Source organism: Myotis myotis, unplaced genomic scaffold, assembly GCF_014108235.1.
Source record: "Myotis myotis isolate mMyoMyo1 unplaced genomic scaffold, mMyoMyo1.p scaffold_m19_p_2, whole genome shotgun sequence".
NCBI classification, from domain to species: Eukaryota; Metazoa; Chordata; class Mammalia; order Chiroptera; family Vespertilionidae; genus Myotis; species Myotis myotis.
This window is the reverse complement of record NW_023416324.1, coordinates 33,693,174-33,717,217: the sequence shown is the minus strand read 5'-3', so window position 1 is coordinate 33,717,217 and position 24,044 is coordinate 33,693,174. Positions and strand designations below refer to the sequence as shown.

Sequence of the window (24,044 nt, the reverse complement as noted above, 5' to 3'; positions counted from 1 at the left end):
GAACATAATTAAGAATTAATAAGCTAGTACTGATGGCTAGTCCCCAGAATTTCCAGTTTTGCCTTTTGTGACCTGTGTTATTAAAAGTCCATTATTTTTACAGACTTTATTAAATTGGATCTTATTAAAGCATTCTATATTTGCATTTGGTCTTTCATAATTCATTATTATTATGACATTTACTTTTTACCATCAGATCTGAAAACATATCATAAGCTACCCTTTTCTCTTGAAAGAAATGCTAATTTCAAACAGTCCTCTAATAGAAGAGAAAAGCTTTATCAGTTTTTTCATTTATTCCAGATCGTGTTAAGAATACTAATGCTAGACTTCGGTATGCTAATATCTGAGCTTTTTTTGGTCAAAAGCTTAGAATTATTATTTTTATCCCTTACTACGTATGAAACTAAAAGATCTGCTACTATTGGAGAAAACACGATTCTAAAGTACAATTCTTGTTTCTAAAAACTTGTGGAAATGTTGCTAAATGCTCTTTATATTAGGATAATGGTAGTCAATTTAACTTTGTACCTTGAAATATTTGTCCTATTTAAGAAATTGTTTTCTGTTAAAATTCATTTTGTTTGTTTTCTCATAGTTTAGGGTAGTACAGCTTACAGTGTTTAAGACTAAGAATCCTATGCTGTCAGCCTCATGTGGCATTTAGGGTGTGTTGCCTGCTTTTCCAAATGATCATCATTTCTATATCATTTATTAGGTAGTGGAAAATTCAATATAGCAAGACTTTACATATTGATATCAAACAAGCTGTCTAATTTTAACAAATTCAGCAAGTTTTATGTTGGGATACTAGTAAATTTATTAAACTCTGAAATGAAGCTTACTTTGCATTTTATCTCATTTTAGATTTCTGACCATGTGCAATAGACACTTTGGCAGTGTTATTGCACAAACTATTCGGACTCAAAAAACAGACCAGTTTCCACTTTTTCTGATTATTATGGGAAAGCGATCATCTAATGAAGTATTAAATGTGATACAAGGTAAAGTACATGTCACAAGGGGAATACAGTGCCTTGTGTATATGATAACCTACAATATTTACTGTCAAAGCTGACAGCCATCTTTTATATTGATGAATATTTTTGCATTTGAAAATATAGAACTTCTTGAGGAAGAAAAACTTCAAAAAGTATAGGTACTATGAAAAATGAAATACTCTGTATGAAAATCCAACAGAAATGCCTTAATAAAGTTACACAGCCCTTGAGACATAGGATAATCATGTTAAATCTTCAGTATTGCTTAATTCCCTAAACTAGCAATTAAGTCATAACCAGTTGTCAAATATGACATTTCATGTATGTATATATACCTAGAGATTTGCTGAATGTATGATTAGTTGAAAGAAATGCTTATCTTTAGTTATCTAGAAAGTTCAATGACTTGATACTACGAATAGAATTGTTTACAAGGTGAATCCATCTCTAAGATGCAACTCCGATGCATGAAGTTATTAGGTTACCTATGAATTTAAACTTCCAAAAAAAATTAATCTTTAAATTCTTTACTAAAAAAATAAGTGAATGATTTTTTATTGATTAGCATAAAATATTGCCTTATTCATGGCAAAGCTTAAATTGAAAATAATATCTCTTTCCTATGCCACAGGTAAAAAGATGTTTCAGGTGCACACACTAAATAAAACCTAAGTTTTTATGTTTTCTCTATAATTAGAACATTCCGTTTCATATGCTCATCTGCCCTGGCTAGTTTGCTCAGTAGTTAGAGTGTTGGCCCATGGACAGAAGTGTTTGGGTTCAATTTTTGGTCAGGGCACATACCCAGGTTTAGGGCTCGATCCCCAGTAGGGGGCTCTTAGGAGGCAGCCAATCCATGTTTCTCTCTCTCCCTTTCCCTTTCTCTAAAATCAATAAAAACATACTTTAAAAAATACTCACTTTCTTGTCTACATAGCTATGTGAGGTCAAATAGCTTCATAAATTTCAACTAAGACAATATATTATAATTGATTTACTATAGAAGTAGATATGAGAATCCAATTTACTCTGTTAAGCCACACATTAAAGAGATTTTTTTTAAAAGTTAGACAATCCTATTCTTTTCACTAAACTTTTTCTATTGGAACATAGAGTCATTTTTCATAAAAAATGTGACATTTATATTAACACGTAATAACTTTATTATTGTCACTTCTAAAAGATTTGATAAGTATGTTTTAAATATTTCAGTTTTAATTTCTATCACAGTAAATGTTGATAACTATAACCCACATACAATTCTTTAGGGATCTCAAGAATATAAAGGGATTCTGAAGCCAAAAATTTTGAAAACCACTACAGTAAGCTATAAAGAAGAAATTTGCCCTGAACTTCATTAACTGGTATCTTTTCTCCATCTTGGATCATTAAGGGCTTAAGTATAAAGTACCCATAAGACCAGTTTGGCAGTGAGTCCTTACACTTAGGGTTGAAGCATCCTATATAATAAAAGCCTAATATGCTAAGTGTCCGGTCGTCCAGTCAGCCATTCAACCAATCAAAGCGGCCTTAGCATATCATATGCTAATAATATACTAAGGTCGCCCAACTGCTCACGATGATGTGCACTGACCACAAGGGGGCAGGTGCTCCGACCGATAGGTTAGCTTGTTGCTGGGGTCCAGCCAATCGGGACTGAGCTAGACAAGCCGGACATGCCCTGGAGCCCACCCGCAATCCCTCCCCAGCTGGCCAACCTCCCATGTCCCTCCCCGGCCCCAGTCGTGCACCGGTGGGATCCCTCGGCCTGGCCTGCACCCTCTTACAATCCGGGACCCCTTGGGGGATGTCAGAGAGCCGGTTTTGGCCCTATCCCGCAGGCCAGGCCGCGGGAATCCACTGGTGCATGAATTCGTGCACTGGGCCTCTAGTAGTTTATAAGCATTGGCTTAAGCCTGAAAATTAATGGTCAGTATTTAGTCAATTTTACCACTATGAATGGTATTTTCCCATTGATGATTCCAGTACCCTCCATAAAGTATTCATGCCTTGAACTCTGAGTCATATGCACTACAGTTTACAAATAAGAAATGAAAACCCAAGGATTTGCACAGGAACAAAATCTGCATTAAACTTGATCCTAAACTTTTTGCCATTTATCATGTCTGTTAATAATAACTACCAGTGATTATGCGTGTATTATGTACTAGGCACTTTATATTATCTCTAATCCTTCTACGAACCCTACAGAGATAGTGTTACCTTTATTTTGCAGATAAGAATATTGATCCTTAGAGAGCTACAGTCAATCACTCATTCACTTATTTATTTGTTTATTAAGTGAATATTTGTTAAACTCTCATCATGTGCTAGATAATTTCTAAGTACTAGATCATAGTGGTGAAACTAGGGTTATAACTATGACTACAAAACCAGTTTTAACTAGATAAGAGCATATTAGTTCGTATATTTTTTAGATTATAGTTATTATGATTAATTCTAGAATGACTTCCCATTTTATTATAATTAAGTTTGACAATCGCCATGTGTTGCTAGGTAACACAACAGTGGATGAGTTAATGATGAGACTCATGGCAGCAATGGAGATCTTCACAGCCCAACAACAGGAAGATATAAAGGATGAGGTAAGGTGAAAGTTTAAGTAGACATTTACTGGAATTTTGATGAGTGATTTGTCAAATGGTGATGCTTGCCTATGTCATGATTGATAAGTAAGAATGATAAAGATGCATTTCCAGATTAAGCAAGACTTTTATGTCATTGAGTTTACCTTGCAGTCCACTCTTTTCATGACCCCATGACCCAACAATTTTTTTAACTTTATGGACATTTATGCTTTGCTAGATTTGGTGTGATGGCAGGAGGTGAATTTGTAGGAAATGAATTCCAAAGCATACTAGTATTTACAGAAGAAACTACAGTCCAGGAAATCTTGTCTACTATATGGGTTTTTTACTCACTTTTAAGGTCCTTTTTACTCTTTTTAAATATGAGATTGACTAGCAATAAACATAGTTTGCATTTGAACATATTTTTTAAGCACTGTGAGCATTAGCAAAAGATCTCCAAAATTCTGAATTCCTCTGTTTCTTGAATATATTCATGTGGTATAGAGAACATGAGTATAGAACCTCAAATAAAATACTGATAACAGCAATGTTGATAATGACAAAGGTTGTCAACACTTAATGAATATTTATCATGTGCTCCTCAAAACTTATGATCCTCAAAACAACCCCATGCGGTTCTGTATGAATCAGACAGTCTGGCAGGATCAGGTGGCACTTTCAAACTGGGTGAATTGAAAAGAGTTTAATAAGGGAACTGTATAAAGATATGGACAGGGTTAATGGAAGTCAGCAATGGATAATACAGAGCCTAGGGCTTAAGGGAGCCATTACCATCCTTATGGTTAAAGTCCTAGGAATGGTGTGTGGAGAGGACTGCTTCTGATAGAGGGATATAACCAGCCCGTGGTGACCTGGTAGGGAATAAACTGCTAGTACCTCCTATTTATCTAACCCAACTAGAACTTCCATGGGCAAAAAGCTAGGTAGAGCATGGATACTGAGGGGTAATGGAAGATAATCTAGCACAGATAGGTACTGTTTTCTCCATTTTTCAGATGAGAAAACTAAGGATCAGAAAGTTAATTTACCCAAGGTCATACAGCTGGTTGAACCTATAATAATCTTAAGTGATCATTAGTGTTTTATCAGTCAAGAAATTTCTAGATTTGGAAAATAGCTTTAAGACAAAATAAGAAACAAATATTAACATTTGTTTATTTGAGATGCTAAGTTCACAGCTATTAATAAAATCATTTTTAATTTTGTTTCTTTTTAATTAAATTATGAAAATATTTCTGTAGAACAGATGAGGGAGAGTTTGATTTCTGAGCAAAGATGAAAAGTTTCTAGGTATAGTGAATGTTTTCAATAGAATACCCTTTATCCATTGCAAACGGGACATGTAGACAATTTTAATATAATCTTGTATATTGTATTTTATTTACTTGTGTGTCTTTCATAAACCTGAGTTTGTTAAAAGAGCAAGATTGTATCATATTCACATTTGAAACTCTATATTTCCTGACATTATACCTAGCAGTAGGCACTCAAATGTTTGTCTCCCTTGTTGTTTTTGCTTAGTGGTTAGAATATTGGCCTGCAGACCGAAGGATCTTGGATTTGATTCCTGGTCAAGTGCTTGTACCTCAGTTGCAAGTTCAATCCCCAGCCCCAGTCAGGGGGCACATGTGGTAGGAAACTAGTCAATGTGTCTCCCTCACATGTGGTAGGAAACTAGTCATTGTGTCTCCCTCCCTCACAATGTGTCTCTCTCTCTCCCCCTTCCTTCCTCCCTTTCACTCTCTCTAAGAATCAATGGAGCCGAAACCGGTTTGGCTCAGTGGATAGAGCGTCGGCCTGCAGACTGAAAGGTCCCAGGTTCGATTCCGGTCAAGGGCATGTACCTGGGTTGCGGGCACATTCCCAGTGGGAGATGTACAGGAGGCAGCTGATTGATGTTTCTCTCTCATCGATGTTTCTAACTTTCTATCTCTCTCCCTTCCTCTCTGTGAAAAATCAATAAAATATATTTAAAAAAAAAAAAAAAGAATCAATGGAAAAAATATCCTCAGGTGAGGATTATAAATAAATAAATAAATAAATAAATAAATAAATAAATAAATAAATAAATAAAATGCCAAATGATTGGATAAATGAATAATTGGAAGAATTTACATGAAATAATATTATTTCAAAAATAATACTTCAGTGATTCTAACAGAATCATTCATGAATATAATTTTAACTGGAAGCTTAAGATATCTTATTTGAAATGTTTAAAAAGTAAAGGCAAGCCCGGCCAGTGTGGGTCAGTGGTTTGACATCAATCCAGGAACCTGGAGATCAGGGTTGGATTCCTGGTCAGGGTACATGCTTGGGTTGTGGACTTGATTCCCCAGAATGGGGTCTGCAGGAGGCAGGTGATTGATGATGTTTCTCTCTCATTGATGTTTCTCTCTAACCCTTTCCCTTCCTCTCTCTCTAAAAATCAAGAAAAACATACTAAGAAGAAAGTGAAGGTAAATTCACAATTACAAGGAACAGTGTTTTTTATCACATAGACTCAGCAGATAGGAAATTATTATGATCTATGCATAGTCCTTCCAAAAGAAGTCTTTAAACTTAGAAAAGCTTTTCTTAGGAACACTCTACTTACCACCCAAATAATAATTTTCATGAAGGCACTCTAAAAACAGAGAAGTCCTTACCTCTTGCAGTTAAATTTCAATAAAAATTTCATTAATATGGAGCCTTGGATTTTTCCTGTAACCCTCATATTCAATTTTGTGCTAAGTATTAAAGGAATTAAAGTCAATTTATTTACCAGTGAATTATGAGGAACACAAAATAAGATAAAAGAATGAACTGGGAATATGCATGCAGATATTGTGCTTTCCTATTATACAGCATAATCTGTAAATCTGGTACTAATGAGACATAAGATTTAAATGTCTGAAGAATGTATTTAGTAAATTATTGTCAATCAATGCCTCTATTCTAGGATAAACATAATCTTGAAAGGCAACACACCTATTATTACAAATTCCTAACTAAGTACAGTAGTTCATTATTTTGAAATGTCATTGTCATTTTATAGAGTAACAGATAAACATCTTTCTACCATATACCTGATTACCTTTCCCTCAAAGTAAATGAAACACTGACTATTAAGAAAAATTACAAACAACAGTTTTACAACAATAAAAGTAACCTAGTGAGCATTAAAACTGTAAACTAGTTATAACATTGTAAACTAGCTAGAACAAGGCTAAAAGCAAAAATAGACTGTGGCTATTGTCATAGAGTAATAATTGCTTTCCTCCTTTTTGTTGCCAATAGCCCCTCCTTAGAGCAAAGCACCTCTCTGTCCCCAGGATCTAGCCCAGTACTATATATTTAATAAATGCTCAGTAAGCACTTACAAAACCAAACTGATAATCATTAATGAAAATGTCTATGAAAAAGCTTTAGGCAGTTCTGTCAAAAAGAGGCTCATTTAATGTATTCTTCTTCCTCCTCCTCTTCTTACTTCTCCTCCTCTTCCTCTTCTTCCTCTTCTTACTCCTCCTCTTACTCCTCCTCCCCCCGTCCTCCTCCTTGGTTGTAGGTCCTTGCCTGCAAACTTTCTGTTGATAAATCAGCTGACAGTTGTATGTGCACTCTCTTGTAGGTAACTAACTGCTTTTCTCTTGCTGCTTTTAAGATTCTCTCTTTGTCTTCAACCTGTGGCATTTTAATTAAGATGTGTCTTGGTGTGGGCCTCTTTGGGTTCATCTTGTTTGGAACTCTCTGTGCTTCCTGGACTTACAAGTCAATTTCTTTTACCAGGTAGGGCAAGTTTTCTGTCATTATTTCTTCAAATACGTTTTCAATATCTTGCTCTCTCTCTTCTCCTTCTGGCACCTCCATAATGTGAATGTTGGTACTCTTGACATTGTTCCAGAGGGTCATTATACTATCTTCATATTTTTGGATTCTTTTTTCTTTTGGCTCTTCTGATTGGATGCTTCTTGCTTCTTCATATTCCAAATTGTTGGTTTGATTTTTGGAATCCTCTACTGTTGAAACCCTATAAATTATTCTTTATTTCAGTTAGTGTATGTTTATTTTCTGACTGGACTTTTTTTACGTCATTGTTTTTTTGTTTTGTTTTTTAAATATATTTTATTGATTGTCTATAGAGAGGAAGGGAGAGGGATAGAGAGTTAGAAACATCGATAAGAGAGAAATATCGATCAGCTGCCTCCTGCACACCCCCTACTGGGGAAGTGCCTGCAACCAAGGTCCATGCCCTTGACTGGAGTTGAACCTGGGACCCTTCAGTCCGCAGGCCAACGCTCTATCCACTGAGCCAAACCAGTTAGGGCTTTTTTTACATTTTTGACATTCTCACTAAGATCCATGAAAGTCTCACTAAGTTCCTTGAAGCTCTCATTAAAACCCTTGAGTGATTTTATAACCATTGTTTTGAATTCTGTACCCAGTAGCTTGCTTCCTTTCATTTCTTTTATTTGTAACATGTTTCTTTGTCTCCACATTTTGGCTGCTTCCCTGTGTTTGCTTCTATGCATTAGCTAGAGCTATTATGTTTCCTGGAATTGGTAGAGTGGCCTTGTGTATTAGGTGTCCTATAAGGCCCAGTGGCTCAGCTTCCCCAGTCACCTGAGCTGGGCACTCTAGATTCTCCCCTGTGTGGGCTGTGTACACACTCTTCTTGTAATTGAGCCTTTATTGCTGTTGGCATCACTGGAAAGAATTGACTTTCAGGCCAATTGGCTGTGAGGACCAACTGTGTCTACAATGGAAGAGTTGCTATGCAGGAGATACCCTTATGGAGTAGCACTTGCTTCATTGGGGCTTTGGTGCTCACTGAGCCTGCCCCTTGAGTGTGTCACTTCTGGATGCATAATCCAATAAGGTCTGAAGCTGTCCACTGGATGCATAATCCAATAAGGTCTGAAGCTGTCCACTGGAGGCTCTGGGGCCTCCCAGGAAGTGCAAAGTCAGCCATTGCCTGGAGCCACCCAGCAGGAGCTACAGAGAGAACTGAAGATGGCTGCTACTTGTATTGCACTAGGAAGTGCCCAGACGAGGTTCACAGCAAGGCAGGTTGGTGCTAATGCCAGGTCTTGGGCCTTTTATTGGTAGGTTTGGGGCACACTGGCTCCAGCTGCTGCTTGTTCAAGAGATTTTAGCAAAGTTTGAAGCCTGAGCCAGGACAGGCTATTCATATGGAAAAGCTGCTGCAAACAGCTTGGGTGGGGCTACAGATTGGATGAGGTGGGGTTTCAGGGAATCACCAGGGTGGAGCAAACAATGTGGGCCACACTGATGGAAACTCAGATATGGCTGCCAGTCAGCTCTACAACAAGAGAGGTCCCAGCATAGGAACAATGACCCCTGCGAGCACCCCTGTCTGGAAGAAAGCCACCCCCTAGTTCCTGCCCGGATAGTCAAGTTCTTCCCTGTATGTCCCTGGATTCCCCCAAAGCTGCTGCCCAGTGCTGGAGCTCAGAGGAAGCAGGACCATGTAAATTTGTGCATGGGCCCTTTATGAGGAACACCCATGACTCCAGCAGTCTCCATGTCACTCAGCCACAATCCTTGCTGATTTTCACAGCCTGAAGTTACAGGGACTTCTCTTCCCAGCTCTAAACCCTGGGCTGGGTGTCTGGTGTGCAGCTGGGACCCCCCTGCTTCTCACAGGAGGCCTTGGAGATATCCCTCCCAACTAAAAATACTCCACATATGGGTGTCAGACTAGCTCGTTCCATGACTCCACCCCTCCTACCAGTGCTTTCTTCTTTACTTCTCTAGTTGTAGGGCTTCCATTCTGCCAGGTTTCAGGTGGTTCTGAATGATGGTTTTTCAGTTTTCAGTTGTAGTTTTGATGTGGTTGTGGGAGGCAGGGAGTACAGGCATTTACCTCCACCACCATCTTGGTTTCCCTAATTTTATTTTCTTGAAGGATCCTTGTCTAGTTTTGGTATCAGGGTAATACTGGCCTTGTATCATTAGTTTGGAAGAGTTTGCTCCTCTTATTAATTCTTCTTTAAATGTTGGTAGAATTCACCAGTGAAACCATCTGGGCCTGGACTATTCATATTTTCTATTTCATCCTGATTCATTCATGTTAGGTTTTATGTTTCTTGGAATTTATCCATTTCTTCTAGGTGATCTCATTTGTTGATTGTATAATTGTCCATAGCCGTCTCTTATGATCCTTTGTATTTCTGTGGTATCAGTTGTAACAGCTCCTCTTTCATTTCTGATTTTATGTGTTTCAATTCTCTTTTTTCTCAGTGAAATGGTTTGTCAATTTTTTTATCTTAAAAAAAACAGCTGTTAGTTTCATTGATCTTTTTATTGTCTTTTTAGACTCAATATATTTAATTTATTTCTGCTCTGATCTTTGTTTTTTCTCTCCTTCTTCTAAATTTGGGCTTTGTTTGATTTTTTTTTATTCCCTTTAGATGTAAAGTTATTTACGATCCCTCTTGTTTCTTGATACATGCATTTATCTCTATGAACTATTCTCTTAGGATTTCTCTTGCCCATATGTTTTAATATGTTGTATTTCCATTTCCACTTGTCTTTAGTCATTTTTTATTAATCTTTTGATTTCTTCTTTGACTCATTGTTTGTTCGGTAGCATGTTGTTTAATCTCCACATATTTGTGAATTTTTCAGTTTTCTTCTTGTACTGATTTCTAGTTTTATGCCATTGGGTGAGGAAATATGCTTGATATGACTTCAGTTTTCTTAAATGTATTAAGGTTTGTTTTGTGGCCTAACATATGTGATCTGTTCTGAAGAATGTTCCATATGTGCACTTGAGAAGAATGTGTATTCTGTTGCTTTTTCATGAAATGTTCTGTATATGTCTGTAAATGTCTAAAATGTTTCCTTATTGATTTTATATCTGGATGAAAATGGGTATTAATATCTCCTGCTATTATTTTATTGCTGTCTATTTCTCTCTTTAGGTCTATTAATATTTGCTTTATAGTTTTAGAGCTCCTATATTGGGTACATAAGTATTTTAAGAGGATTTTTTAACCAGTGTGATATCTGTGAAGTGATCAGGTGGATGAAGCTCTGGGAGCACCTAACCTGGGTGAGCTGGACATGCTGTGTAAGCAGGGAGCTCACTTGACATGGAGCACACAAAAGGGTTCTTGCATTCTCTGAATGCAAGCTATAAGGCAGATGGAGTAGGTGAGAATGAAGATAATAATAGCTACTCTTCAGGATCCGGCTACATGCCATGCATACTTCTGGTCTCTAGGGCAGTATTTCTCAGTGTAATTCCTGGACTACTGGAGTACTCAGCTACCTACCAAGAATTCCAAGCAGCTAGGTATGAAAAAGCATCCCCTTCCCCTGGAGATTTGTCAGACCATTCCCTTTCTATGCCCCTGATTCAATTCTATTCACCAGTTTATTCTGTTCATCAGATTTTTTATTCACTTGATTTTTAAATTCACTTGTTGATAGGTATGTATTTATTGTCACTTTGTTGTTCATAATTTTTATCTTTACCTTTTTCTTCTTCTTCCTCTTCTTAAAGAATACCCTTCAGCATTTCTTATAATACTGGTTTGGTGGTGATGAACTCCTTTAGCTTTTTCTTGTCTGTGAAGCTGTTTATCTGACGTTCAGTTCTAAATTATAGCTTTGCTGGGTAGACTAATCTTGGTTGTAGGTTCTTGCTATTCATCACTTTGAATATTTCTTGCCACTCCCTTCTGGACTGCATAGTTTCTGTTGAGAAATCCGCTGACAGTCGTATGGGTACTCCCTTGTAGGTAACTAACTGTTTTTTCTCTTGCTGCTTTTAAGATTCTTTGTCTTTTGCTCTTGGCATTTTAATTATGATGTGTCTTGGTGTGGTCCTCTTTGGGTTCCTTTTGTTTGGGGTTCTCTGCGCTTCCTGGATTTGTAAGTCTATTTCTTTGACCAGGTAGGGGAAGTTTTCTGTCATTATTTCTTCAAATATGTTTTCAATATCTTGTTCTGTCTCCTCTTCTGGCACCCGTATAATTTGGATGTTGGTACACTTGAAGTTGTCCCAGAGGCTCCTTACACTATCTTCATACTTTGGGATTTTTTCTTTTCTTTTTTTCTTTTTCTTTTTTTTTTTTTTTTTTTTTGCTTTTCTAGTTGAGTGTTTTTTGCTTCATCGTATTTCAAATCTTTGACTTGCTTCTTGGGATCCTCTGTATTGCTGTTGGATCACTGTATATTATTCTTTATTTCAGTCAGTGTATGCTTAATTTCTAATTGGTCCTTTTTCATATCCTTGAGGGTCTCACTAAATTTCTCAGAGGTTTCTAGAAGATTCTTGAGTAACCTTATAACTGTGATTTTGAACTCTATATCCAGTAGTTTGCTTTCCTCCATTTCTGTCATTTGTGACCTATTTCTTTGTCTCCGCATTTTGGCTGCTTTCCTTTGTTGATAGAGTGGCTTTGTGTGCTAGGTGTCCTATAGGGCCCAGTGGCTCAGCCTCCCTAATTACCTGAGGTGGACACTCTTGTTGCACCCCTTTGTGGGCTGTGTGCACAGTCTTGTAGTTAAGCCTTGATTGCTGTTGGTATCACTGGGAGGAATTGACCACCAGGCCAATTGGCTGTGAGGACCAGCTATGTCTACAATGGGAGAACTACTGTGCTGGATACACCCTTATGGGGCAGGACTTGCTTCAGTGAGGCTTTGGTGCTCACTGAATCTGCCCCTTGAGTGTGTCGCTTATGGATGTGAAGAGTTGTACTCTGTTATGGTCTCACACTGACCACTGGGTACACTGGTTCTTGGATCTCCAAGGAGGTGCAAAGTCAGCCACTGCCTGAGGCCACCCAGCAGGAGCTACAGAGAGATCTGTAGGTTCCTCCTCTTTGTTTGGGATTTGGAAGTGCCCAGATGAGCCCAGCTGTGTAGCAACACAGGCTCCTGTCAAGCCTTAGGTCTTCTTTTGGAAGCTTTGGCACTCTCTGACCCAGCTGCAGTTTGTTAGGTTTTAGGTTGCAAGAGGGACAGGCCATTCATATGCAAAAGCTGCTGCACACAGCTTGGGTGGGGTTGTAAATTGGGTGGGGCAGGGTCTCAGGGAATCACCAGGGTGGAGCAACCAGCCATGGCTACCAGTCAGCCCCACCTCAGAGAGGTTCCGGGTCTGTTTCACGCGGCCCCGTGCAGGAATAATGAACGCTGCAAGCACCTCTGCCAGAAAGCTGCCCTCGCGTTCAAGCCCGATGCCAGACAGTGCAGTTTCTCCCCGTATGAGTCTGGGTCCCCAGAGTCTCGCCTGGAACTGGACTTCAGAGCAATCGGGAGCTTCTATCTCCTTCCCGATTGAAAAAGAACACAGCGTACCCAGTTGCCAGCCCATTTCTGCGCGCACCTCTGTACCTCTGGACTTCCACACCTCTGCACTTCCTACCAGCCTCAATGCACTTTTCTCTTTTTTTCTACTTGTAGAACTTCCACTCAGCCAGCCTTCCCGTGCTTCTGGGTGATATCCGTTTTGTCTTTTAGGTGTAGTTTTGATGTGGTTGTGCTAGGCAGCAAGTACATGTGTGTAGCTATGCTGCCATCCTGGTTCCTCTATTTGTATTGATTTTAGGGAGAGGAAGGGCAGGGATAGAGAGATAGAAACATCGATAAGAGAGAAACATCCATTGGCTGTCTTCAGTATGCCCCCTACTGGAGACTGAGCCCAAAAACCGAAAATTGGCATGTTCGTGACCTCCTGGTTCATGGGTCGATGCTCACCCACTGAGCCACACCAGATGGGCTAAAGTCCACTTCTTTACCAATAAATTATGGGGAACACAAATTAAGATGGAAGAGTAAACTGGGGATATGCATGTAAATACTGTGCATTCATACTGTTATAAAACATAATCTATTCATCTGGTATTAATAAGATTCATTGATGAAAAAAAGTAATAAAATCCAATACCATTTTATAATGAAACCATATAACACACTAGGAATGTAAGGGAACTTCCTCTACATAATAAAGGTGATGTATGAGAAACCCACAGCTAACATTTATACTCAATGATAAAACACTGGAAAGTTTACCCCCTGAGACAAGGATGCCTATTACCTCTGGTATTCAACATAGTAGTGGAAGTTCTATACAGAGCAGTTAGGCATGAAAATAAATAAGAGGCAGCCAGATTGGAAAGGAAGAAGTAAAGTTTTCTGTCTTCACAGATGACATGATCCTTTATGTGAGAAACTTAAAGATTATGAACACACACACACACACACACACACACACACACACACAGCCTGTTAGAACTAATAAACAAATTTGGCAAAGTTGCAAGATCTAAAATAAAAAATGGTTGTATATACATACATACACACACACGCACACACACACACGCACACACACACACACACACATATATATATATATACACACACACTAGCAACAAAAAATCTGAAAATTAAATTTAGAAAACAATTCCATTTACAATAGCATCAAGAATCATAAAAATTTAGAAATAAATTTAGTCAAGGAGGCTGAAACTTTGTACACTGAAACTATAAAATATTGCTGAAAGAAATTAAAAATACCTAAATGGGAATACTTCCCATGTTTTGGGGATTCAAATACTTAATGTTTAGATGACAACACTATTCAAATCAATCTGCAGATGCAGTGTAATCCTTATCAAAATCCCAAGAATATTTTTTGCAAAAAATCTATTCTAAAATTCACATGGAATTTTAAGGAATCCAAAATAATCAAGACAGTCTTGGGGGGAAAAAAACCCACAAATAGGAGGGTTTACACTTCTTGGTTTTAAAACTTACTTTGACCTTGCCCTGGCCGTTTCCTCAGTGGTTAGAGCATCGTCCTGCACACCAGAGTGTCTCAGGTTTTATTTCAAGTCAAGGGCATGTACCTGGATTGCAGGTCCTCTTCCCACCTCTGCACCCCTGGGCAGGGGGAAGCAGCAATTGATGTATCTCTGTCACAGGGATGTTTCTCTCCCACCACCCACACACTCCCTCATCCTTTCCGCTCTAAAAAAAAATTAATGGAAAAAATATTCTCACTCTTTGGGTGAGAATTTAAAAAAAAAACAACAACTTACTATTGCCCTAGCCCAGTGGTCGGCAAACTCATTATTCAACAGAGCCAAATATCAACAGTACAATGATTGAAATTTCTTTTGAGAGCCACATTTTTTAAACTTAAACTATATAGGTAGGTACATTGTTATTAACTTAATTAGGGTACTCCTAAGCTGGCTTTTGCTAAAAACGTCCACAATCTGATTGAGGTACGTTCGCTGAAGTCGACCCCTTCCAACTCTCCCATCCTCAACTCGTGCATGAATCATGCGCCTCCCCCTCACTGCATATCCCACGGCCCACCTGTGCTACATCTCCCGTTGCCCGACCGACCGACACCCCCCACTTCTTCTAACACCACTTCTTCAAAATAGACTTGCCCAGGCCGAAAACCGACTTCTGTGCATGGGCCACAAAGTTTTCAATTGCACTGTATGTGCATGCCCGCACATGGTATTTTGTGGAAGAGCCACACTCAAGGGGCCAAAGAGCCGCGTGTGGCTCGCGAGCAGTGGTTTGCCGACACTGCCCTAGCCAGTTTGGCTCAGTGGATAGAGCGTCAGTCTGTGGACTGAAGGATCCCGGGTTGGATTCCAGTCAAGGTCACATGCCCAGATTGCGGGCTCCATCCCCAGTAGGGAGTGTGCAAGAGGCAGCCAATCAATGATTACCTCTCTCCCTCTCCCTTCCTCTCTGAAATCAATAAAAATATATTTAAAAAAAATACTATAAGCCTGTAATATCAAAACAGTACTACTACCATAAAAAATAGATATGTAGTCCAATGGAATAGAAAAGAGCTCAGAAATATTCCCTCATAATGTAAGACCAATTGGTTTTCAACAAGGGCGTGAAGACCATTCAATGGGTAAAGAATAGTCTCTTCAACCAATGGTACTGAAAAGACTGGATACCCAGATGCAAAAGAGTGAAGTTGAACCCTTTTGAATACCATACACAAAAACTAGAGGCCCGGTGCATGAAATTTGTGCATGGGGGGTGTCCCTCAGCCCAGCCTGCACCCTGTCCAATCTGGGACCCCTTGAGGGATGTCTGACTGATCCCCCCCCAACTGCCCTCCCCAGTGGGATCGGGCCTAATTGGGAAATCGGACATCCCTCTCACAATCCAGGACTGCTGGCTCCCAACCACTCACCTGCCTGCCTGCCTGATCACCCCTAACTGCCCCCCCCCCCGCCAGCCTGATCACCTCCTAACCACTCCCCTGATCACCCCCTGACTTCTCCCCTGCTGGCCCAATTGCCACTAACTGTCCTCCCCTGCCAGCCTGGTCGCCCCCAAATGCCCTCCCCTGCAGGCCTGATTGCCCACAACTGCCCTCCCCTGCCAGCCATCTTGTGTCCACATGGGGGCGGCCATCTTGTGTGTTGGAGTAATGGTCAATTTGCATATTACCTCTTTATTATATAGGGTGAACTCAAAATGGATCAAAGACCTAAGTTTAAGAGCCAAAACTATAAAACTCTTAGAATAAAATAAGGAGAAAGTCTTCATGATCTTGGATTTGGCAATAGTTTCTTAAATATGATATCAAAAGCACAAACAACCAAAAAAAAAAAATAAGTTGGACTTTATAAAAATTAAAAACTTTTGTTCATCTAAGAACACTATCAAGAGAGTGAAAAGACAACCCACAGAATACCTGCAAATCATATGACATGAGTTTAATACTCAGAATATATAAAGAACTCCCACAGCTCAACAACCAAAGTCAAACAGCAGAATTTAAAAATGGGCAAAGGACTCAATCAGTGATTCTCTCTCATTATTGATGTTTGTATCTCACCCTCCCTTCCTCTCTGAAATAAGTAAAAATATATTTTTTAAATCTGCAAAGGACTGAATAAACATTTTCCTGAAGAAGATATACAAATGGCCAAGAAGCACAGAAAAAGGTGCTCAGCATCATTAGTTATTAGGAAATGCCAATCAAAACCTCAATGAGATTCCACTTCACATCCATGAGGATGCCTATGATCCAAAAGAATGTAAAATAATACATGTTGACAAGTATGTAGAGAAATTAGAACCCTTGTACATTGCTGATGGGAATGTAAAATGATGCAGACACAGTGGAAAACAGGCAGTTTCTCAAAAAGTTAAACATAGAATTATCACATTATCCAGCAATCCACCTCTAGGCATATACCTAAACAAATTAAAAATGGACTCAGATACTTATACATGAATGTTCACTGCATCATTATTCAAAATAGCCAAAGGTGGAAATATCCAGATCCATTAGCAGGTGAATGGATGAACAAAATGTGATATATCCACACTAGGAATATTATCCAGTCATAATAAAGATTGAAATACTTATAATTGCTGCAATATGGATGAACCTTGATGACCTGAAAATGAAAGGTGCCAGACACAAAAGGACAAATATTGTATGGCTCCACTTATATGATATATCTTGAATAGGCAAATTTGTGAAAACAGAGTCATTTGGCATTTACTGGGGTCTGGAGATAAGGAGTGAGTGGCTTGGGGTTTTATTGCTTAACTAGAATTTTTATTGCTTAACACGAATTCATGCACGGTGGAGTCCGGCTGACCTGGCCCCAATTGGGGCAGATTGGGGCCGGGCCTGGCTGGCCGGCCCCGCCCACTATTGGGGTTGGGGGGGCGATCAGGGGTGGGGCCGGCCAGGGGGAGGGGGTGTGGGCTGATCAGGGTGGTGGGTGTCCATAGGGGGTGGGGCCAGCTGGGGGAGGGGCTGCAGGCGATTGGCCGGCCAGCTCTGTCCCTGATTGGGGTGGGGGAGCCGATCTGGTGTGGGGCCAGGTGGGGGGAGGGGCTGCAGGAGGTTGGCCAGCCAGCCCCATCCCCAGATCAGGCTGGTTCACTAGCCACAGTGGGCATCATAGTGACCCATCGTTCTGGTCGTTGCAGCATTCTGGTCGCTTGCTTTTTATATATATAGACTAGAGGCCTGTTGCATGAAGAGATTTGTGCAATAGGCCTTCCCTTCTCCTGGCTGCCAGCACAGGTTTTCCTCCAGCACCTGGGACCCAGGCCTTCGCTCCAGCCAAAACCGCCTTCCATCCTCCGTCTTTGTGGCTCCGGCTCACCTTCAGTCTTTGCTCCGCCGCTTGGAGCCTACGTATGCAAATTAACTGCCATCTTTGTTGGTGGTTAATTTGCATATCGTGCTGATTAGCCAATGGGAGGCGTAGCGAAGGTATGGTCAATTACCCTGTTTGTCTATTATTAGATAGGATAGGTATATAGTTTCTTTTTGGGGTGATGAAAAAGTTACAGAAATAGATAGTGATGCCCAGCCAGTGTGGCTCAGTGGTTGACCGTCGACCTGTGAACCAGGAGGTCACGGTTTGATTCCAGGTCAGGGCACATGCCACGGTTGCAGGCTCAACCCCCAGTTGGGGGCATGCAGGAGGCAGCCAATCAATGTTTCTCTCTCATCATTGGTGTTTCTATCTCTCTCCCCCTTGCTTCCTCTCTGAAATCAATCAAAAAATATTTTTTAAGAAAAAGGGATGATGGTTTGCATAACATTATAAATGTGCTTAATATCACTAAATGGTATATTATGTATATTTTACCATAATTTAACAAAAGAAAGCACAACAATACACATAGATATTCAGTACTTTTGAATGCAGAGAAGTGAGAGATTGCTATGCACAGGGCTGGCAATATCAGTAGTTGATTCTTGGGCTCAGTACTTGCTTAGACACTACTGGGTACTGACATAGAGTGGAAAAGATTCACACTCTGCTCTTATGAGCTTTAAACCCGAGCATTTTATTACTCTGTATTTAAGAGTATTTCAAACTTTTACCTCTGGAATTAAGGATGTTAGTTCAAATACATTAAAGAAGGGAATAAGCATAGCCAAATATCTGCTAGTGCCAAGCACTATGTTAGATGCTTTCTGTAACTAATCTCTTTTAATTTTCATGATAAACTTAGGGGATAGTTGTTGTCCCATTTTATTGAGGAGGAAACCAAGGCTTTTAAGAAGTTAAATAAATTGCCCCAAGTCATACAATTGTGTCAAAGCCAGAATACACACTTATGTGCTTTGCATGTATCAGAATCCCTTATAAAGCTGTAATGTTACATTTACATTAAAAATTCATGGGATAAACTGAAGCAGTGCTCTTACCAAGATTAGGTAGAATCAGAGTGGGATGACCTGAAGAGTAGGCCAGACATTCCAGATTCCCAAATATCATATTCACTTGAGTAGAATAAGAAAGTTTGTCATAACTGTCTACTCTTGTGCATAGAATAAATATTCAGTGTTGAAAAGATATATCCACGCCCTGTTTATTTACATTTGTTACTCTTAAAGTGCCTGCTGATGGATCTGTTCATCCATGCTTGACACCTCAGAGTAGAAGTTAATAACTTATCATGTATGAAACTAATGTAAAGAGATTTATAACTCAATTTTGTCATTACAATTTGACACACCTGTTCAGGGCCAGCCCTTCACATTTTTTTCTTCCTTTACCTGAGGTGGGAATTTCTTCATGGATTATAATAACACTTTTTGACAAGTTTAGGCTGGGTGCAGCTGCCTTGTAATGACAGAACACAATTGATAATATCTCAATAATGCATTATTTTTTTACTTGGACTGTCAGTGTTTATGACTGTACTAGTAAAGGCACTCATTGTTAAATAGCTGGTCCAGTCTGTCCACTTTTTGTTTTTAGTAACAGTAGAGTATAACAAAGTAAGTTTACTTTCTAGTTATGCAATATTTGCTAGCTTTGGGAAAAATATACCTAATTATTGTATTTTCTTTTATGTACCATTGTTTTAAAAGTAGCTATCTTAGTGTTCTCCAAATAAAAATTAAAACCTCTGCCCTAGTCGGTTTGGCTCAGTAAATAGAGCGTCAGCCCTTGGACTGAAGGGTCCCAGGTTCGATTCCCGTCAAGGGCACGTACCTCAGTTACAGGCTCAATCCCCAGCCTTGGGGGCCCATGCGGCAGGCAATCAATTAATGTGTCTCTCTCACATCCATGTTTCTCTTTCTGTGTCTCTTCTCCTCCCTTCCACTCTCTAAAATTCAATGGAAAAATATCCTTGGGTGAGGATTGACAAAAAAACAAAACCTTCTACTTCTTCTTCTAAAGCAGCCGTCGGCAAACTACGGCCTGCGGGCCGGATCCGGCCCATTTGAAATGAATAAAACTAAAAAAAAAAAAAGACCATACCCTTTTATGTAATGATGTTTATTTTGAATTTATATTAGTTCACACAAACACTCCATCCATGCTTTTGTTCCGGCCCTCCGGTCCAGTTTAAGAACCCATTGTGGCCCTCGAGTCAAAAAGTTTGCCCACCCCTGTTCTAAAGTATTCTCAAGTGGCAGTTGAGACCTTCCCAATGTCATAAACCTCACAGGCACCTAAGGAAGATGTTAACTGAAACTTTCTTAAGGCAAATTCTTTAAAAAGAATCTGAAGACACTGTTCATGTCTAAATATTACACTACATAAATCTGTATCTTTGGAGACAGTCATACCCTACGTGAAAATTTTTTCCCCTACTAGGCAATATATGACTGTAAGAAGGAATTTGGTTGCTGAAATTACATGTGTATTCCACCTTTACCTTGAATTTGTTTGCTACTAGATTGAGAGCCTTCCATTGGTTGTTTATGGAGAGGTTAAAAAAAAAAGTCTGAAGGACAGTATTTTTCTATAAGGAACTTACTTTCTACAGTGGAAAAGCTAAAGTATATTCTTACAAAAATAGTTTGTTATGCTCTAGCCAGTTTGGCTTAGTGAAAAGAGCGTCAGCCTGTGAACTGAAAGGTCCCAGGTTCGATTCCTGTCAAGGGCACATGCCCAGGTGTGGGCTCAATCCCCAGTGGGGGACTTGCAGGAGGCAGCCAATCCATGATTCTCTCTCATCATGGATGTTTCTATCTGTCTCTCTCCCTCTTCCTTCCTCTCTGAAATCAATAAAAATATATTTTAAAAAAATAGTTTGTTATATGACCTAGAAGACTTCAGAAAGAGTAATCCTTATAATCGGGAGACACTTCTCTGAAGAGATAAGATCTGACCTAGTACTGGAAAGGACAGAACAATCATACATGCAGAGATAAGAGGAAAGAGCATTCACATGTGCAGAAAGTATGAGCAAAAGAATGAAGAAGTTGAAGTTATGTTGGTCCAGTGTATAGAAAGCAGAGGATTTATATAGAAAAAATAGCAGGAGAAGAAATTCAATTGCCTACCATTAGTATTTCTACCAAGTTTCCTTTGCCTTTCCAAATTACTTTTCTCTGATTTTTTATGCTTCTCCTGAGGGGATCCTGAGAAATTTTGGGCACTTTTCTTCCAGTTACAAATTTGCCTTAACTCCAGTTACCCTATCCCATTACCTATCATGCCATCAAACAGGTAATTACAATATAGTAAGAGAATACAGCAATGGCAACAAGTACAAAGTACAGAGATGGCACAAAGAAGACTTCTTAGAGGAGGAAACATTGAGTCTTGAAGGATGATATATAGCTGTGCCACACCAGCATGGCCAAGGGTGAACCTGAGGAGGGGCAGTGAAGGATTGAAGAAAAGACACAAGAGAATACAGCTGGGGCTCGGTGGATCTCCCCTGCCTGGATGAGGACACAAAAGACCCAGCCTGCAAGTTGATGCTTTATTTTATAGTCTGATTAAAACAAGGGTAGATTAACATGTATACAAATGTTCTTATTTTGGCAACACTTCCTGCATCTCCCACAGCCCATTAGCTACTTAGGAAAGAATTAGGGAGGGCTACAAGGTCAGGCTTAATTATGTTAGGAGAACTCTGCCCTCCAGGCTAGGACTTGTTTGTGGCCCTGCCACAGGTCAGCCCGAGGCTTAACCCTAGAGCCACTCCCTACATATAGCCATTCACCAGGTAAACCATCATTGATTCATTTCTTTGCCCCTAAAACCAACACATTTGTAGTGTTTTCATTATCTTCAGATAAATACCCAGAAATGGATTTGCTGGATGATATGTTCTGGTTTTTTAATTTTTTTAGTATCCTCAATACTGTACCAATTTACACATTTTCCTTTAAAAAAGTTATCCTATGAATTATTGCTAGAAAAAAATGCTTCCTTAAATTCTGTTTTTCATAATACTCTTATATGCATGTGTCTATAATTGATTTATTAGCAGTTTTAAGAGTTTACCCTGAGGAAAAGATGGATTAGAATAACTATGTAAAATGCAAACAATATAGCCTGTGAAATCTATTCACTGGGAATATTCCATGGGTAACTGTGACAAAGAACATATACTTTGCAGTCCTGAACTAGTTTATTCATGCAAACAATAGAACTACTCAGCGTTGCAACCAACCCAAAGTGTTTGTAAACATCTCTTACCTGGGAAGGGTGTTAAACCTATGCAGCTTTTTAATCCAAATAATAATTTAATGGATAGCTATAGCTATCTATTTATTAGGAGACTGAACTACAAAATTTCACTTTGACAGGACCAGCCAGCCCTGGAGAACAAGCCTCCATATACTTAACAGCCCTTTCATATTTGCTTCTCAGAATGACAGCCTTCTACCAAAGAAGGAACTGTCTAACAAATACCTGCCTACTCACTCCTTCATTCCATGTTGGAAGAACTACCCATTCCCCATCTATGTGCTTTCTCTTTAACCACTGAACACAGTTTAGGTGGTAAAATGCTTGCTTTGAATTTCAGGCCAACAAAAATTCTTTCAGTGCCTTCCATGTGCCATGCTACACTGGGTGACACAGTTTCTACCATCAGAGAGCTTGCCACTTATTTCTAACAATGAAACCTCCTTACATGAAGCAATACACGCGCGTGCGCGCACACACACACACACACACACATATAAAAGGCTAATATGCTAAGTGTCTGACCGTCCAACCGGTTGCTATGATGTGCACTGACCACCAGGGGGCAGATGCTCAATGCAGGAGCTGCTGTGATGTGCACTGGCCACTTACAGAGAAACGGCACCACGGACCTGGCACCCACAAAGCAACACTTGGCTTCCCCCCAGTGGGACACAGACCCTGCCACCTCCCCAGAGTGACAGCCCACCAAATCACAACCTAAACCCCATGGTGCAAAATACAGCTCACAGCCCAGCTCGGCCCGGAAACGGTGGCTGTGGGCACTGGGTGATGACGTCATGTAGCAAGGCCCACCTTCCTCTCCCTAGAGACGACTAGCCTCCTTGGAGTTTCTTCAGCCCAGGAACACAACTTGCTTTATAGCCAGGTGCAAACATTTTATATTTTAACCAAATGTTTGTGAAGCATTTTCCCGTGCCTCATCTCATTTGATCCTTACAAAAGTGAGGTAGGTAGTTAGGAGTAGGTAGATAGGAGACTCGGTGGAATCCTATTTTCTTTTTATTAGCCGGAAAATGGAGATTTAGAAAGCTTAGAAACTTGACCCAACTGAAAAAAAGTAATAAATGGTGGACCTTGAAAATGACTCCAGGTTTTCTCACTAAGAATATAGTCAAACACAGCTGCAGTTAAATATTTTACCCTTAGTTTTCCCTGCGTGATCCACAATAATAATCTGCTTCATGTTGATATTTACTAGTACTGCTGTGTTGCTGACAGTTACTTTAAAGAGAAGTTGGGGTGCTTCACTGGGCTGGAAAAAGTTTAGCTAAATCAGAAAGCAGGTCTAATTAAGCAAGTTTATCTATATATATAAAGCTCTCACTGGTGCCAGTTGCACGTGTATGTTTTGATCTGTCATTATGGATCGTGAATTTGGTTGACACCTATTATAGAGAAATGGCAAATAGTGATATTAAAATATTTCTTCTAATTAATTTCCTTTCAATGTGCACAAATTCGTGCACCAGGCTACTAGTTATTGAATAATTAGGTTCAAAGCAGGGAGATGTAGTCCATGTACAAATGGAATAGAAGGAAATTAGTTCAGAAGACTAAGAGATGAGAGTAGGATGGAGCAATCTGAAGGGAGCTATGATTTGGAGTAGGCCCTCATCACTGGAAGAGTCCTTGCTTAAGAGTATCTCATTGTCTCATGAGAGCCAACTAAAAGTTAATGGTTAAGAGCTTATGATGTCATATTGCCTGAATTCAAATTCTAGCACTTCTACTTACCAGCTGTATAACTTTCATCTCTTTGTGCCTCACTTTCTTCAATTATAGTTATTCAATAGGATTCAGTTACAGTTGATAAATGTAAGTGCTTACATTGGTGCTTAGCATCTAGTACGTACTTACAAAATATTTTCAATAATAATAATGTAAACTGAGTTTGGGAGAATGAATAGGAAGTAATCATTTGGATTAAAGAGGAAGTGCATTGAAAAAGTATGGAAATGTGATAGGCATATAGATGTAAAAGA

General features: G+C 39.4%; 1 protein-coding gene across 8 annotated transcripts in view; it reads left to right on the top strand.

Annotated features, from left to right (window-relative positions):
* Positions 1-24,044, top strand: part of FAF1 (Fas associated factor 1) — a 372,784-nt gene that overhangs the window by 293,884 nt on the left and 54,856 nt on the right. For 7 of the 8 annotated variants that reach the window (XM_036349475.1, XM_036349474.1, XM_036349476.1 and 4 more), the window contains 2 exons: positions 868-1,004; positions 3,519-3,607. In XM_036349475.1, the coding sequence (XP_036205368.1) occupies positions 868-1,004; positions 3,519-3,607 (226 nt within the window). Of the gene's footprint in view, positions 1-867; positions 1,005-3,518; positions 3,608-5,134; positions 5,264-24,044 lie in introns of those variants that run through there. The other variant, XM_036349481.1, reaches the window with a different exon arrangement.